Genomic DNA, 12,760 nt, shown 5'->3' on the forward strand with positions numbered 1-12,760 from the left:
GCATTATTTGGGGGGCACTATATGCCCAAATTAACTTCAATGGGCCTGTTAATATATTCTAAAATGTCAAAATATCGGCTTCTAACCCGTGGTCTGAGCTATGACCACTAAACTTCCATGAAAAAGCTTTTGAAAACAATATAAAATAATGTAAATAAAATAAATACAATATTGTAGTATTTTAACAAAATATATATTCTTTATAACGATACATGTTTTAAGTTTATTTTAACAATGTTTAAGTTAAGACCACCTTCTTGTGTTTCTTCTCCTTCTCCATGCGGTCCATCCTCTCCAGCCGCAGCCTGTCCAGCTCCAGCCGCAGCTCCTCGGTCTCCGGCGGGCTGATGCTGCTGCGGCTCACCATCACCTCCAGGATCTCCAGGACGCGCACCACCTTGGGCATCAGCCTGGACAGCGCCTCGCAGCCATACTGGTCGATGATCCGCTCGAACTCCTGGCCCACCACCGCGGCGATGTCGTACACGTCCATGACCGTGAGGTCCGCGACGTTCTTCTCCAGCGCCGAGCCGTAGTACTGCTGCTCCTCCATGTCTTGTCTGCGTTTGTGATTAATTTATTTAGCCTGGGTTTATCAGAGAGATCCTTCCCTCTCTCTCTCTGTCTCTCACTTTGTCCGCTTTCCAAAAGACAGCAGTCCCTCCCCGGAGTCCCCCGAGTCCCGACCGACCGTTCCCTGTTCCCTTGCCTGCCTGGGTTCCTATTATAACCTCAGCTAACTTCCTTCCTTCGGAAAACAAAAAGACCGTTAAATCCAGAGACTTTCTACATATTCAAGAACATTTTAAGGCAGCTCAAATAGTTCCAGCATAGTCCATATCGCTGTAGGCTAACACACATCCCCGTTTGCCGGCTATTACGTACTGTGTACATTTGTGTGTAATAAATAAATGTCGGCTGCGTCCCATTGCGGCCCTACAGTACAGCAGGCAGCGCGCTGTCTTGTTTCGTACGACGGTGTTCCGCGTTCAAAGTCGCCGATCTGAAAGCTCACGGAGCGTCGCGAAGAGAAGCGTTGCTGAGCTTGTAGATCGGCTACATATATTCGTACGACGAAGCATAAATCTGGGCTTTTCCTGTCTGCTCACTCTGCTGTGGTCACTTTGCAAGTTGTATTGCGCATGACAGGGATATCGGACACAGGAGGTCGCTGCATGTCCATTCATGCAATCCAAACTAAAGCGGTGCTGAACAACAGGTTGTCAACTGATGACATCTTTACAGTAGGCTAGGCTTAATCCAAAGCACAACCCACCCTGGCCTTGCAATTTGTAACTTGTCTTGTAAACTCCTTTATTTTAAAAAAAGGACTTACAAGACAAGTTACACCACACATCTGTCAACTGACAAGTTCCAGCAAGCAGTTGAAATAATTATCCGACAGCTCAAGCAACGACGTCGAGTCTGTGGGGGCTATGGGGCTGTAGCCCCCATGAAGAATTAAATAGCCCCTTTTAGCCCCCATGAAGATTTTAGTGGACATTTTATATTAACATTACAGATTTTCTGGGAATTATTGACCCTCTGTGACTCTGTCGCAAAATTCCGAAAATGTGAACCTCTCCGCCGGCTGTTCAGAGGTGTTAAAAGTACTCAAATGCTAATCAGGTTTATTTTGTTTTCACCTAGCCAGGTATTATATGCCTACAGTACAGTGCCCATAGGCGGCGGGTGTGTATAAGGTTAGGGAAGCCAAAAATTATGCTGGGTATTTTTTTAAAATATATATAATATATGTGCGCAGCATTATATAGAAGGCTATTGTGTGTGTGTGTGTGTGTTGTTGTTGGTCCCCGGTGATCGGGTAGGTAGGCTATACAGCAACTGGCCTAATCAGCATATGATTGGCTACTATTGGTATGTCTGTAAAGCTCGTCCGCTTCCAGTCGCTTTGTAGCAAACAGTAGCGCGCGCTGGTTTGTTTTGGGAGACAGCAAAACGCAAAATGTATTTTCCAAGGCAAAGATAAAGTAATTCAGAAGAAGAAGCTGTGACTCGGCTGTCAGAACTCAGCACCACCACCAGTGCCCGCACGGTTCACAGTTCACACCACTGCAGCAACACTGACACGTTCAGCGGAGTGACTGCTGTCTCTGTGTCGTCTGTGAAGAGCCATGAGCCGCGACTCCCGGGAGGGGCAGCAACACCGCCGGGTAATCTACACAGACTATAGTGAGACTACACACTGACTCGAGAGAAAAGACCCATATCGTCCAAAATAGGCTAATCAGACGTTGTCTGTGTATAGGCCAATTCATTGGTAAAAGTGCTAAATAACTCATTTTTAGACCATTTGGGAAATAAATAAATCCACAGCGGCGCGATCTAAGGGTAATGGACACATAACGGACACCCGGGTATAAATGCAATAATTTATTAACAAGAAAATAATGAATATTTACAGATATATGGCATCATGCATAAATTACAATCAACATAAAACATATTACTTTTATTACAATTTTTTTTGACTATGGCGTCTTCTCTCGTGTATCATCAGATGTCCGGCTCCATGCTCGCCTCTCCTTGGAGGCCAGTTGGGTCAAAACAAAGTATATCACATTGTGACAGCTGTAGTGAGTCTACAGTCCACCTGCCTGCTGGCAATATAGCCTGGTTGTGATATGTAGATGTGATTGATATTTTTGTTTGTTTGTTTTTTTAAGTCATTCTATAACACAAAGTAATTGAATTTATTTTATGTATTAATTGTATTTTATATATTACTATGTTATTACTAATTTTATGTATAACTATATTACTAATTGTATTTATTTGATGTATTACTATGTTATTACTAATTTTACTTCATGCATTACAAATTGTATTTGTTTTATGTATTACTGTTATTACTAATTTTATTTTTTATGCATTTATTTATTTTATGTATTACTGTTATTACTAATTTTATGCATTACTATATTGATAATTTAATTTATTTTATGTATTATTGTCTATATTACTAATTATATTAATTTTATCCATTACTATGCTATTACTAATTTTATTTTATGTATTACTAATTTTATTTACTATTTTAATTTACATTTATTTTAAAATAATCTATTTTTTTATCGTTCGTTTTATCCATTTATTTACATTATGATCTAGTTATTTATATTGGTTTATTATTTTATTGTTTATTATTTTCAAAGAGCCCTGATTGATCACATCTACATATCACCACTACCAGTCAGGATCTGAGTGACTCAGAACCCTGGTGACCTCCAGATGGAGCCACACAGGAGACCAGCAACGTCCTAAAGAAAAGAAAGAAATGCTCATTACTACTTTGTTCATAAAACAATATTGATTGAAATATTTATTAACAGTTTGCAGAATTACAGTACATGTCAAGCACAAACTAAATACAAAGACTGTTAACTGAAAGTGGACGACCCAATTAAGCATTACACTTGTTTACAAGAGGGTCCACCATGTTCAATTCTTCAAAACATTTAGAGACGTACAAATAAGACACTTCTATATAGTCAAAGAACAGAACAGGAATTCATCATAAAGGAGGTAAAAAGGGAAAATAAACGTATACAGTGAGGGGAAAAAGGGAGTCACATGTCTTAATGACTGTTGGTAGGGCGTTCCACATTTTGGTGGCATAGGAGTGAAAATAATTTAGTCCCTTGTTTGTGCCGAATCTGGGTTGTACATGGTTCGTTGCACTCCCTCTGGTGTTGTGGGTGTGGACTTCGTTAACATAAAGGAAGTATCTAGACAGGTACATGGGTATCTTGGTGGTGTATCGAATCTTGTGGACCAGACCCATTGCAAGATGCTGTACTCTGTCGTCGACCCTAAGCCATTCCAGCCTGTCAAAGTGGGCAGGAGTGAGGTAGGTTCGGGGGGTGAGGCCAAGTAGGAGACTGACCAGTTTGTTTTGGGAGGTCTGGAGCCTAGTTTTAAGGGCCTTTGAGGTGCTGTGGTACATGCATAGTCAAAGAAACCTTGTACGAGGGCTCCTGTTAAGGTCTTCAAGGTGTTTTTGTTGACCAGTGAGGAGATCCTGTAAAGGAATCTTGTTCTTTGGTTGACTTTTTTGATTACGTTGGTGGCCATTTTATCACCGGAAAGATTAGCCTCCAAGATGGAACCTAGGTAGGTAATTTCATCTTTACGTGTGATAACATTGTCACCAACTCTAACCAAGAAGCCATTTGCCTTGCTGAGATTACTATTAGATCCAAAGAGAATGGATTCAGTTTTTCCCCGGTGTAAAGATAGTTTGTTATCAGCGAGCCAGGTGCAGATTCTACCGAGTTCAGAGCTGAGGGCCTTTTCGACCTGCAGTTTGTTCCTGTCCGAGACTAGCAGTGCCGAGTCATCTGCGAACAGGAACAAGTTGCAGTCACAAGCTGATGTCATGTCATGATCATAGTGTGTGCGTGTGTTGTATAGTTACCTTGCTGTGATGTAACTCCAAAGGTGATCAGAAATAGTTGCTCCATCGGCTAGAAACGTGCTCTTCACCGGCATGATGATCTTGTTCCTAAAAAAAAAAGTCTATAGTCAACCCTAACTGATTACAGAACATGATATAAAAAAACACAACTAGAAGGATTTAGGCCTGTCACAATTACCTAATCGCCAAGTATTCGTCTCCATGTTGAAAATGTTCATATATTGTCAAACATTTTAAAGAAATAATGGAAGCAACCGATCTACAAGCTCTAAACGTGTCACTTTGTAATTTTCTTCTCTTTTAGTGTATAAAGTTGTTGAATTATGCCATGTGCAGCTTTTTGTTTACAAAGCCTACAAAAGCCAAAGTTTTATTTAGAATGTTATGACGCAATTAAATTGTTACTAGTAATTTATTTGAGAAACAATTAAATCGGCCATTATAAAACCTCAAATTCCGACAGGCCTAAACGGGTTCCAGTGATGTCTACCGAACCTTCCAGCTCCATCCGAGCCTCCCAGAAGTCCTCAGCGGAAACAGGAAAGCTTCGGATCTCGGGCATCGGCTGAGATCTCCATTCTAACAAAGAACGAAAGCCAGACAGACAGACACACACGCACCCCAAATTAGCTTTGCCGTGTGTGTGGGTGTGTGTCCTGTCACAACATACACATGCACTTACAGTAACGTTTAAGAATAGGGATTGACCGATTATCGGCAACGGACGATTATTGGCTTTTTACTATAAAAAAGCCCCAACCCTAAAGCGGTTCGTACTGTCGAGTTCCTCACCGAAGCGGTTCGTATATGTTGAGTTCCTCTCCGAAGTCCTCCAGCGTCTACCCAGATCTCCGTCCTCCGTCCTCCCATCCATCCAGGCCCAGGTCCGAAGTCCTCCAGCGTCTACACAGATCTCCGTCCTCTGTCCTCCCATCCATCCAGGCCCAGGTCGGAAGTCCTCCAGCGTCTACCCAGATCTCCGTCCTCTGTCCTCCCATCCATCCAGGCCCAGGTCCGAAGTCCTCCAGCGTCTACCCAGATCTCCGTCCTCCCATCCATCCATCCATGGACAGACCTGCAGATCTCTAGAGGCTCCAGCTGCGTCTGCCATTTCCATCCTGAGAGAGAAAGAAGAAAGCATTAGCTCTACAAGCTCACAACACGTTGCAATGCGGTGTGAGCTTGTAGATCTGCTATTTTTGCTGAACGCTCCCTCAGAATAGGGATGCTGGGGTTGAAGTGGTAGTGTCATTAAGACTTTGATTAGCTTGGAAGGCTGACAGACATTCAACCACAGTGCCACTAGGAGGCATCAACACATGTACAGTCCTCAACATCTTTTGTCATTTTTTATTCAAGTGCTTCTAAAAGCAGATGAGATATTGACTCTCAAACTATTGTGCAGAGTCATTTAGATTTATCATAAAATATTTAAAACATTTGGATGACTGTAGTAAATGATGCCATTCTTCGTGCCATAACAGTACAAAAGCAGTTATCCATCCTCAGAAACAAGCCATAACTATATTCCTACTCACAGCTCATCAGAGTCCTCTGAGGAAGCCCCCCGGGGGGGGGGGAGCTTTGGAACGGATCTCTGTCCGGGAACATCAGCTCGTCTATCGACATCTCCATTCTAACAAAGAAAGAAAAGAAAAAAACACACCAAATTAGCTTTGCTCTGTGTGTGCATGTGTGTGTGTGTGTGTGTGCGTGTACCCTGTCCAGCAGTGGCGTTCCAGCGACGTCTACCCAGATCTCCGTCCTCCCATCCATCCATGGACAGACCTGCAGATCTCTAGAGGCTTCAGCTGCGTCTGCCATTTCCATCCTGAGAGAGAAAGAAGAAAGCATTAGCTCTACAAGCTCACAACACGTTGCAACGCGGTGTGAGCTTGTAGATCTGCTATTTTTTGCTGAACGCTCCCCCCAGAATAGGGATGCTGGGGTTTTAAGACTTTGATTAGCTTGGAAGGCTGACAGACATTCAACCACAGTGCCACTAGGAGGCATCAACACATGTACAGTCCTCAACATCTTTTGTCATTTTTTATTCAAGTGCTTCTAAAAGCAGATGAGATATTGACTCTCAAACTATTGTGCAGAGTCATTTAGATTTATCATAAAATATTTAAAACATTTGGATGACTGTAGTAAATAGTGCCACTAGGAGGAATCATACTGCCATGCTATACTTCGTACCATAACAGTACAACAGATATCCATCCTAACAAGAAATATTCCTACTCACAGCTCATCAGAAGTCCTCCAGGAGGGAAACTTTGGAACGGATCTGTCCTTCCACGACCCATCCACCCTAAGAAAGAAAGAACGAAAGATTAATTTAAGTGACCAAGAGCCAGATATACGTACATTGTGTCCTTTCACATCATACACAAAATGTATAGAGACCATACCACTCGCAGTAATGGAAAAGTCTAAGTGGTTTCTTACTTTGAGCCGCCTTCAGAGCCCCCCCATGCAGATTCATCCATGGACAGCGAGAACTGCAGATGTCCACCTGTAGGGGCTCCGGTTGAGCCTCGCAGCATCTGGAATGAATACATGGTGGTTATAGTCTATGAATGGCTTTGCACATCGTTGCTGCTGCCAATAGGAATTTGTGATGTCTGTGTGGCGACAATTGCTGGGTCTGTCTGTTTTTTTATAATACATACAATTTATATAGCACTTTTCAAGGTACCCAAAGTTGCTTCACAAAACAGTAAAAACAAATTTATTTGAAAATAAACTAGTAACTGCTGTTCAACACTAACAGCTACATCCACGACCTCCCTGCAACAACATCAGTGAAGTATGGCTATGCAGACGACCCGATTACTGTGTCCCAGTCTGGAGCCGTAGCTCTCATGTCAAGAAGCTGGATGCTGCCCTCAACACCGGATGGGCCACCCCAAACAAACTGCCTGCCTGTTCTCGCTGGAATCACTCCAACAGAGGTCAGACGAGAAGCAGCCACGCTGGCCCTCACTGAGAAGGCACAGCTGAGTGAATCCCAGCCATCTCCTCCACAAGGTCGTCAGAGACACCACAGCACACATGCCTCAAGTCACGGTGCCGTTTGCCACAACACACACACCAAGTCACGGCGACCTTTGCCACAGCACACGTGCCTCAAGTCACTGTGCCCCTTTGCCACACAGGCCCAGGAACTGCTCCACACAACACCAGCTGACACCTCCAAGGCATCCTGGGTGAAGGCAAGACAGAGGGACCAGTGGAATACATTGAGGACCCCAAATATGTTCTTTGCCAGCACCTCCACTGCAAGGAGTGGACAACCCTCAAAGCAGAAGTGGGACATCTCGGACAGTGCCCACTGTGAATGCGAGGATCCACTACAGACTGTGGAACACGTAATGACCATTTGCCCCAAATACCGGCCACCGAATGGTGATCGTGGCTTAGGTGACCTAGACAATGACACATTGTACTGGCTTGCTGCAACAGAGCTGAAGTTCTATGGACATACGGCAGAAGATGTTTAAGAAACTTTTTTGTAATTTCTTCATTTTTTCGGCAAACCTTTGTGGCATTTAATTTATGGAACATGTGGATGTTTCTTTATTTATTGGTGAAGTTTTAGTGCCACTTGTGGCATTCTTTGAAATGTATTGACACGTTTGATATACGTTTTTGTTAGGGATGTCCGATATTATCGGCCGATAAAGGCATTAAAAATTAATAACTTAATTTTACTTTATTTATTATTTTACATTAAAAACATCTACAAGCTCACAATACAATAAGACACATGAGAGCTTGTAGATCTGCCATTTTCAAATGATTTTTATACATTTTAAATCTTGAGATGAGAGATTAGATCATTTTAGATGAGACATTTTGCATAATGAATAATTATTAATAATTACTTTTGGTATTTTAAGTACATTTTCTACCAAAACCTTTGTACCTTTACTCGAGTACATGTTGAATTGTAACGGAGTATTTCTATATTGCAGTATTGCCTACTTTTTTTAAGTAAAAAGTTTGAGTTATGTTTCCACCACTGGAAAAAGCCTGCATATAATATATATATATATATATATATATATATGCATCTGTTGATATCGGCAATTAGGAGTTGGACAATATCCAACACGGACTGTCGGACATCCCTTGATTTGTGTGATTTTGTGGCATTTTGTTTACAACCAAAGAGCACACCCAGTATGTATCACATGGCTATTTCCACCAGTCAGGTGTACTTATATCTACATCTCATAAGCGGCCATGAACTAAACACTACAGATATCACAATTTGACTTTGGCAGCAGCAAGAAACGACTGATATGCAAAGCTCTTCAGCCATGCTTCTCTCTATACAAACACTCATAATGTCCACATGGACATAGCAGCCATGATGGGGTGGTTCACACAGGAGAACAGGTTCAGTGTTCCAGCAGCATCTACGGTCATCTCCATCTACATCTAGAAAGAAAGAAAGACATCAGAAGCTGACCATATCACTCACAGTAATAGAAACATTTTAAAAGGATCTCTGGCTAATAAGACAAATATTCCTTAACATTATACTTGCCATCTATAACTAAAATTGTAAAATATAAACTAGTTAAACATTTTATTTCTTTCATATAATCTTTTACTACATAGGAACTGTTCCCGTCACAGGTCCATGTGTGGTCCAGCGCTATGGAATGCACTTGCTAATAAAAAGTACTTAAAATATTGCTTTGATGCTTATATCAATTAAGCTGTTTTTGTATTAGCAAACACACGAACAGGCCTCTTTCATACTGGAGTAATTCATCCGCTTCATTTACAGACATCAGTAAAAGGTGACGTCCGTATTTAGAATACAACAGCAGCGCTTATTTTCCAGATCCAAACTTAGCGTTGCACAAAGCTTGCTTAATAGCGACATCAATTCATTCCAATCCACATTAAATGTCGCGCTCTGTGCGTTCATTCATCCGTATGGTATCGCTCATTTCATTAGCTTCAATAGCGTGACACATCCATTATGGTTAGATCCTTCCAATCGATCCAATTTCAATACTTGTGTCCGTATCAGAGTAAATATTTCAACTTGAATGTAGGGTCAATATGCCTTTCTTTCTTTTATCACCAGAGATACACGGTTTAACAACGTGCTCACACTTTGGGACTTGGGCGTCTTGTTGTTTACTCACTTGTAGTTGTTTGTCGATGGTGATGACTGCAGGTTGATTGTAGCTGCCCCTCGATTGATGAAAGAATGACAAGTTTGGGTGGTCTCGACGGGTGTGTTTATTGTTCCAACACCGTGAAAACTATAAGGATATAGAATAAATACAGTTACAATCGAATAATCTCATAGTTTCACTACTAAAATCTGTGCAATAAACTTGTCACTTCAGCAGTACAATCAAGAATAAAAATTGTTAATTTATGGTCAATTATAAATACAGTGATACAAAACTCAAGTCATTTCAATTATAAGACAAGGAAAATGCACAATAACCAAAAGTACCACAACCAAACGAAAACCAAACAAATACAATCATGAATGATATACTCCAAATGGAAACTAGACAAATAAATAATCATGTATACCTCACTCCGCGTATCGAGGGTGCTAAAGGGCTGCATAACCAACTTGAACCTCAGGGCACAACAGTCACCGATGGTCACATTTACACATAGTGTGATGGACAGCCTGGCACTGTAGACAATAGACAACTTCAGTCACTAAAAGTTAACTACAACTGCAAATGTCACAGGCTTTAACACTGCTTAATCAATAAGAGTACAAACATAATAAGAGTAACATAAACAGTCAAAAATGTCATACCGTGTGGTCTGGTGCAAACACACACACACACTGGTGCTCTCTCCCTCTGCTCACTCTGGAGTCTTGGTTTGAGGTGAGTGAAGCTAACAGGCTTCAGCTGCGGGGAGCCCTCATGAGGATCATCAGAACTCTTCGGCTCTGCTGGGAGCGATGGGCCTATTAAGTACAAAATCAAAGTGTTTGACTGTACTCTGTACTGTTTACATTTCTGACTAATAAAGTACCCGGTATTCAATCAATCAATCAATCCGCTCCGCGGATTCGTCTATATGTAGTCCAGAAGTGTCTCGCAGGACTACAAACATGATGCAAAGCATGAGGAGAACTTGAGAAGGGGAACCACCAGTGATGCCATGTCCGCTTATTATAAGCGACTTCGGGCTTGTTTTCTGCAAGTTGCGGGCTGTGGTGTTTTTAAGGCTTGTTTCTAAAGTGTAGTAGACTAGTAGTTGCTTATTTATGTTGTTTAACTCAATGTCTGCCAACGACCTACTTGACTCCTTTTTTAGCAACTCCCACAGCGCCAACGACGTCTTTATCGTCTTTTTCAGACGGGTATAACATGGGACCAAAAAAAAAAATTAAAATTAAAATTAAATAAAAAAATGTATAGAGACTGGCGCTTAGGGACTTTTTGGCACTTCTTAAAAGCGATGGATGAGTTAAAACCAGTGATTCTCACATATTTTCATGTCAAGGACCTCCAGATCAATGTATTTGTCCATCTAAAGACCCTACATGTAAAACTACTTTGTGCCAGGAACTCCCATATAAGATTTGTGTTGTCGCTAAAATGTTTCAAAGAATATTCCACATTTTGTGCCTTTCTTTCTTTTATCACCAGAGATATACGGTTTAACAACGTGCTCACACTTTGGGACTTGGGCGTCTTGTAGTTTACTCACTTGTAGCCGTTTGTCGATGGTGATTGATGATGACTGCATGTCACACCCCTCTCTGAGGCTAGGGTAGTATGAACAAACGGATGGCACGGCTACGCAGTTGGGCAGAGTTTAAGCAAGATTTATTAACCCCAAGTGACAGACAAGTGATAACAACAAAGGAGACCAAACATCTGCAAAATAGAAATAAAAAGATATATTCAAAACAAAGTACTGCATATCATATATAACCACATAAATCAAACTCATTTCCAAATAAATCATTATCATATGATATAAGCATAAGTATTTATAAATCCAGCCTTTTCAAATGTACATTAAATAATTATAATATATATATATATATATATATATCATAATAAACATCACAGTAATAGATCTATGTAAACCATGGTATTAAATAATAACAAAATGACATCACCTCCTCAGAGACAGCTCCTTCCCCGACCAACAGCAGCAGAGTGTGCAGACAGACTGACTTGGATATTCAGTCTCTGAGCTTTATACCCCCCATGGCCCCTCCCACTAGACTGGACCAACTGAATAGGGGTCAACATGATCCACAACATGTCAACTCTGCCTGGCTTGGCACAAAACACATTCATATACATTATATTCATATTCACATTTCCGTTGAGCTTGTAGCTCTATTTTAAAGTCTTTTTAGGTTTCCCAAAAGTCCTTTAATCCTTTGATGTCCTTCTGTGACAGGCAATCCTCCCCCTCCCTGGAAGGGGAGTTGGTTTGGCCCAATATAGAGTTCAGCTGCTTAAAGAGACAGGAATCTAGAGAGCAGTGTGTGTGTGTGTGTGTGTGTGTGTGTGTGTGTGTGTGTGTGTGTGTGTGTGTGTGTGTTTGTTCAGTTTGCTGCTTCTTAGTAGTCTTTGCATGTCCTAACAGTGCGCGCTTACTGAAAGGCATGTACACTAGCAGCAAACAGTGACAGGGTGGGGTCACACTGTCACACTGCAACAGGTTGATATTATGGTAGGAGTTTGTGTCGTGTGAGTGTAATGGTTTCAAAATAAACAGGGCAAACAAAACAAGAACAGGCTCCAGACATAAACTAAATAAAGGTCTCAAAAAACAGACGAGCGCAGGGTTCAATAAACAAATAATAAAGTACTTTTCTTTCTGTTGGCAGAGCTGCCATTACAGCGATAGACGGAATCTAGATAGCCTGGGAGCTAGTCGGACATCATAGGAAATAAAGAGAATAACACACACGAGTAGGCAGCAATGACATCCACTCCTTCAGCTTGTCAACACAACATCTGAAGCCAGCCGTTTAGTCAGCAGTTATATACACACATGTTGATAAACATTTCCTGTTGAGCATTTGGCGCTTCAGAATAAGAGCAGGTATATTTAAGACAATAAGATCACATGTTAACACTTTCTTTCTTTCCTTTCTTTAAACTGCTGTTGAAATCTGTGTCTCTGACTGCTCCGCTCGGCCGACAGTCCCCCCCCCCCCCCCCCCCCCAACGCAATTCTGTCTACCCAAAGTAGGCTAGGGAGGGGCTGCGGGGAGGCGGGGCTGCGGGGAGCCCCCATGACGATCATCATAACTCTTCGGCTCTGACTGCTCAATCATTGGTGAAA

The 12,760-nt window shown here is 41.6% G+C and overlaps 2 protein-coding genes across 8 annotated transcripts in view; both read right to left on the bottom strand.

Annotated features, from left to right (window-relative positions):
* Window positions 1-1,052, bottom strand: part of rilpl1 (Rab interacting lysosomal protein-like 1) — an 18,137-nt gene extending 17,085 nt beyond the window's left edge. For all 7 annotated transcript variants that reach the window (XM_080756328.1, XM_080756327.1, XM_080756325.1 and 4 more), the window contains exon 1: window positions 254-1,052. In XM_080756328.1, coding sequence (XP_080612454.1) covers window positions 254-553 — 300 coding nt within the window. In that variant the 5' untranslated portion in view covers window positions 554-1,052. The remainder of the gene's footprint in view (window positions 1-253) is intronic.
* Window positions 1,053-2,978: 1,926 nt separating this feature from the next.
* On the bottom strand, window positions 2,979-8,404 carry LOC308309560 (uncharacterized protein). The gene is made up of 8 exons (XM_080755459.1): window positions 6,893-8,404; window positions 6,690-6,755; window positions 6,158-6,269; window positions 5,977-6,074; window positions 5,231-5,556; window positions 4,934-5,017; window positions 4,439-4,525; window positions 2,979-3,281 (listed from the first exon to the last, which is right to left on the bottom strand). Exons 1-5 carry the CDS (start codon window positions 7,003-7,005, stop codon window positions 5,406-5,408), a joined length of 540 nt encoding a protein of 179 aa, XP_080611585.1. The 5' UTR covers window positions 7,006-8,404; the 3' UTR covers window positions 2,979-3,281; window positions 4,439-4,525; window positions 4,934-5,017; window positions 5,231-5,405.
* Between the last annotated feature and the right edge of the window lie 4,356 nt (window positions 8,405-12,760).

The sequence above is a fragment of the Protomyctophum bolini genome (genome assembly GCF_963924005.1).
Source record: "Protomyctophum bolini genome assembly, chromosome: 22".
Classification (NCBI taxonomy): Eukaryota; Metazoa; Chordata; class Actinopteri; order Myctophiformes; family Myctophidae; genus Protomyctophum; species Protomyctophum bolini.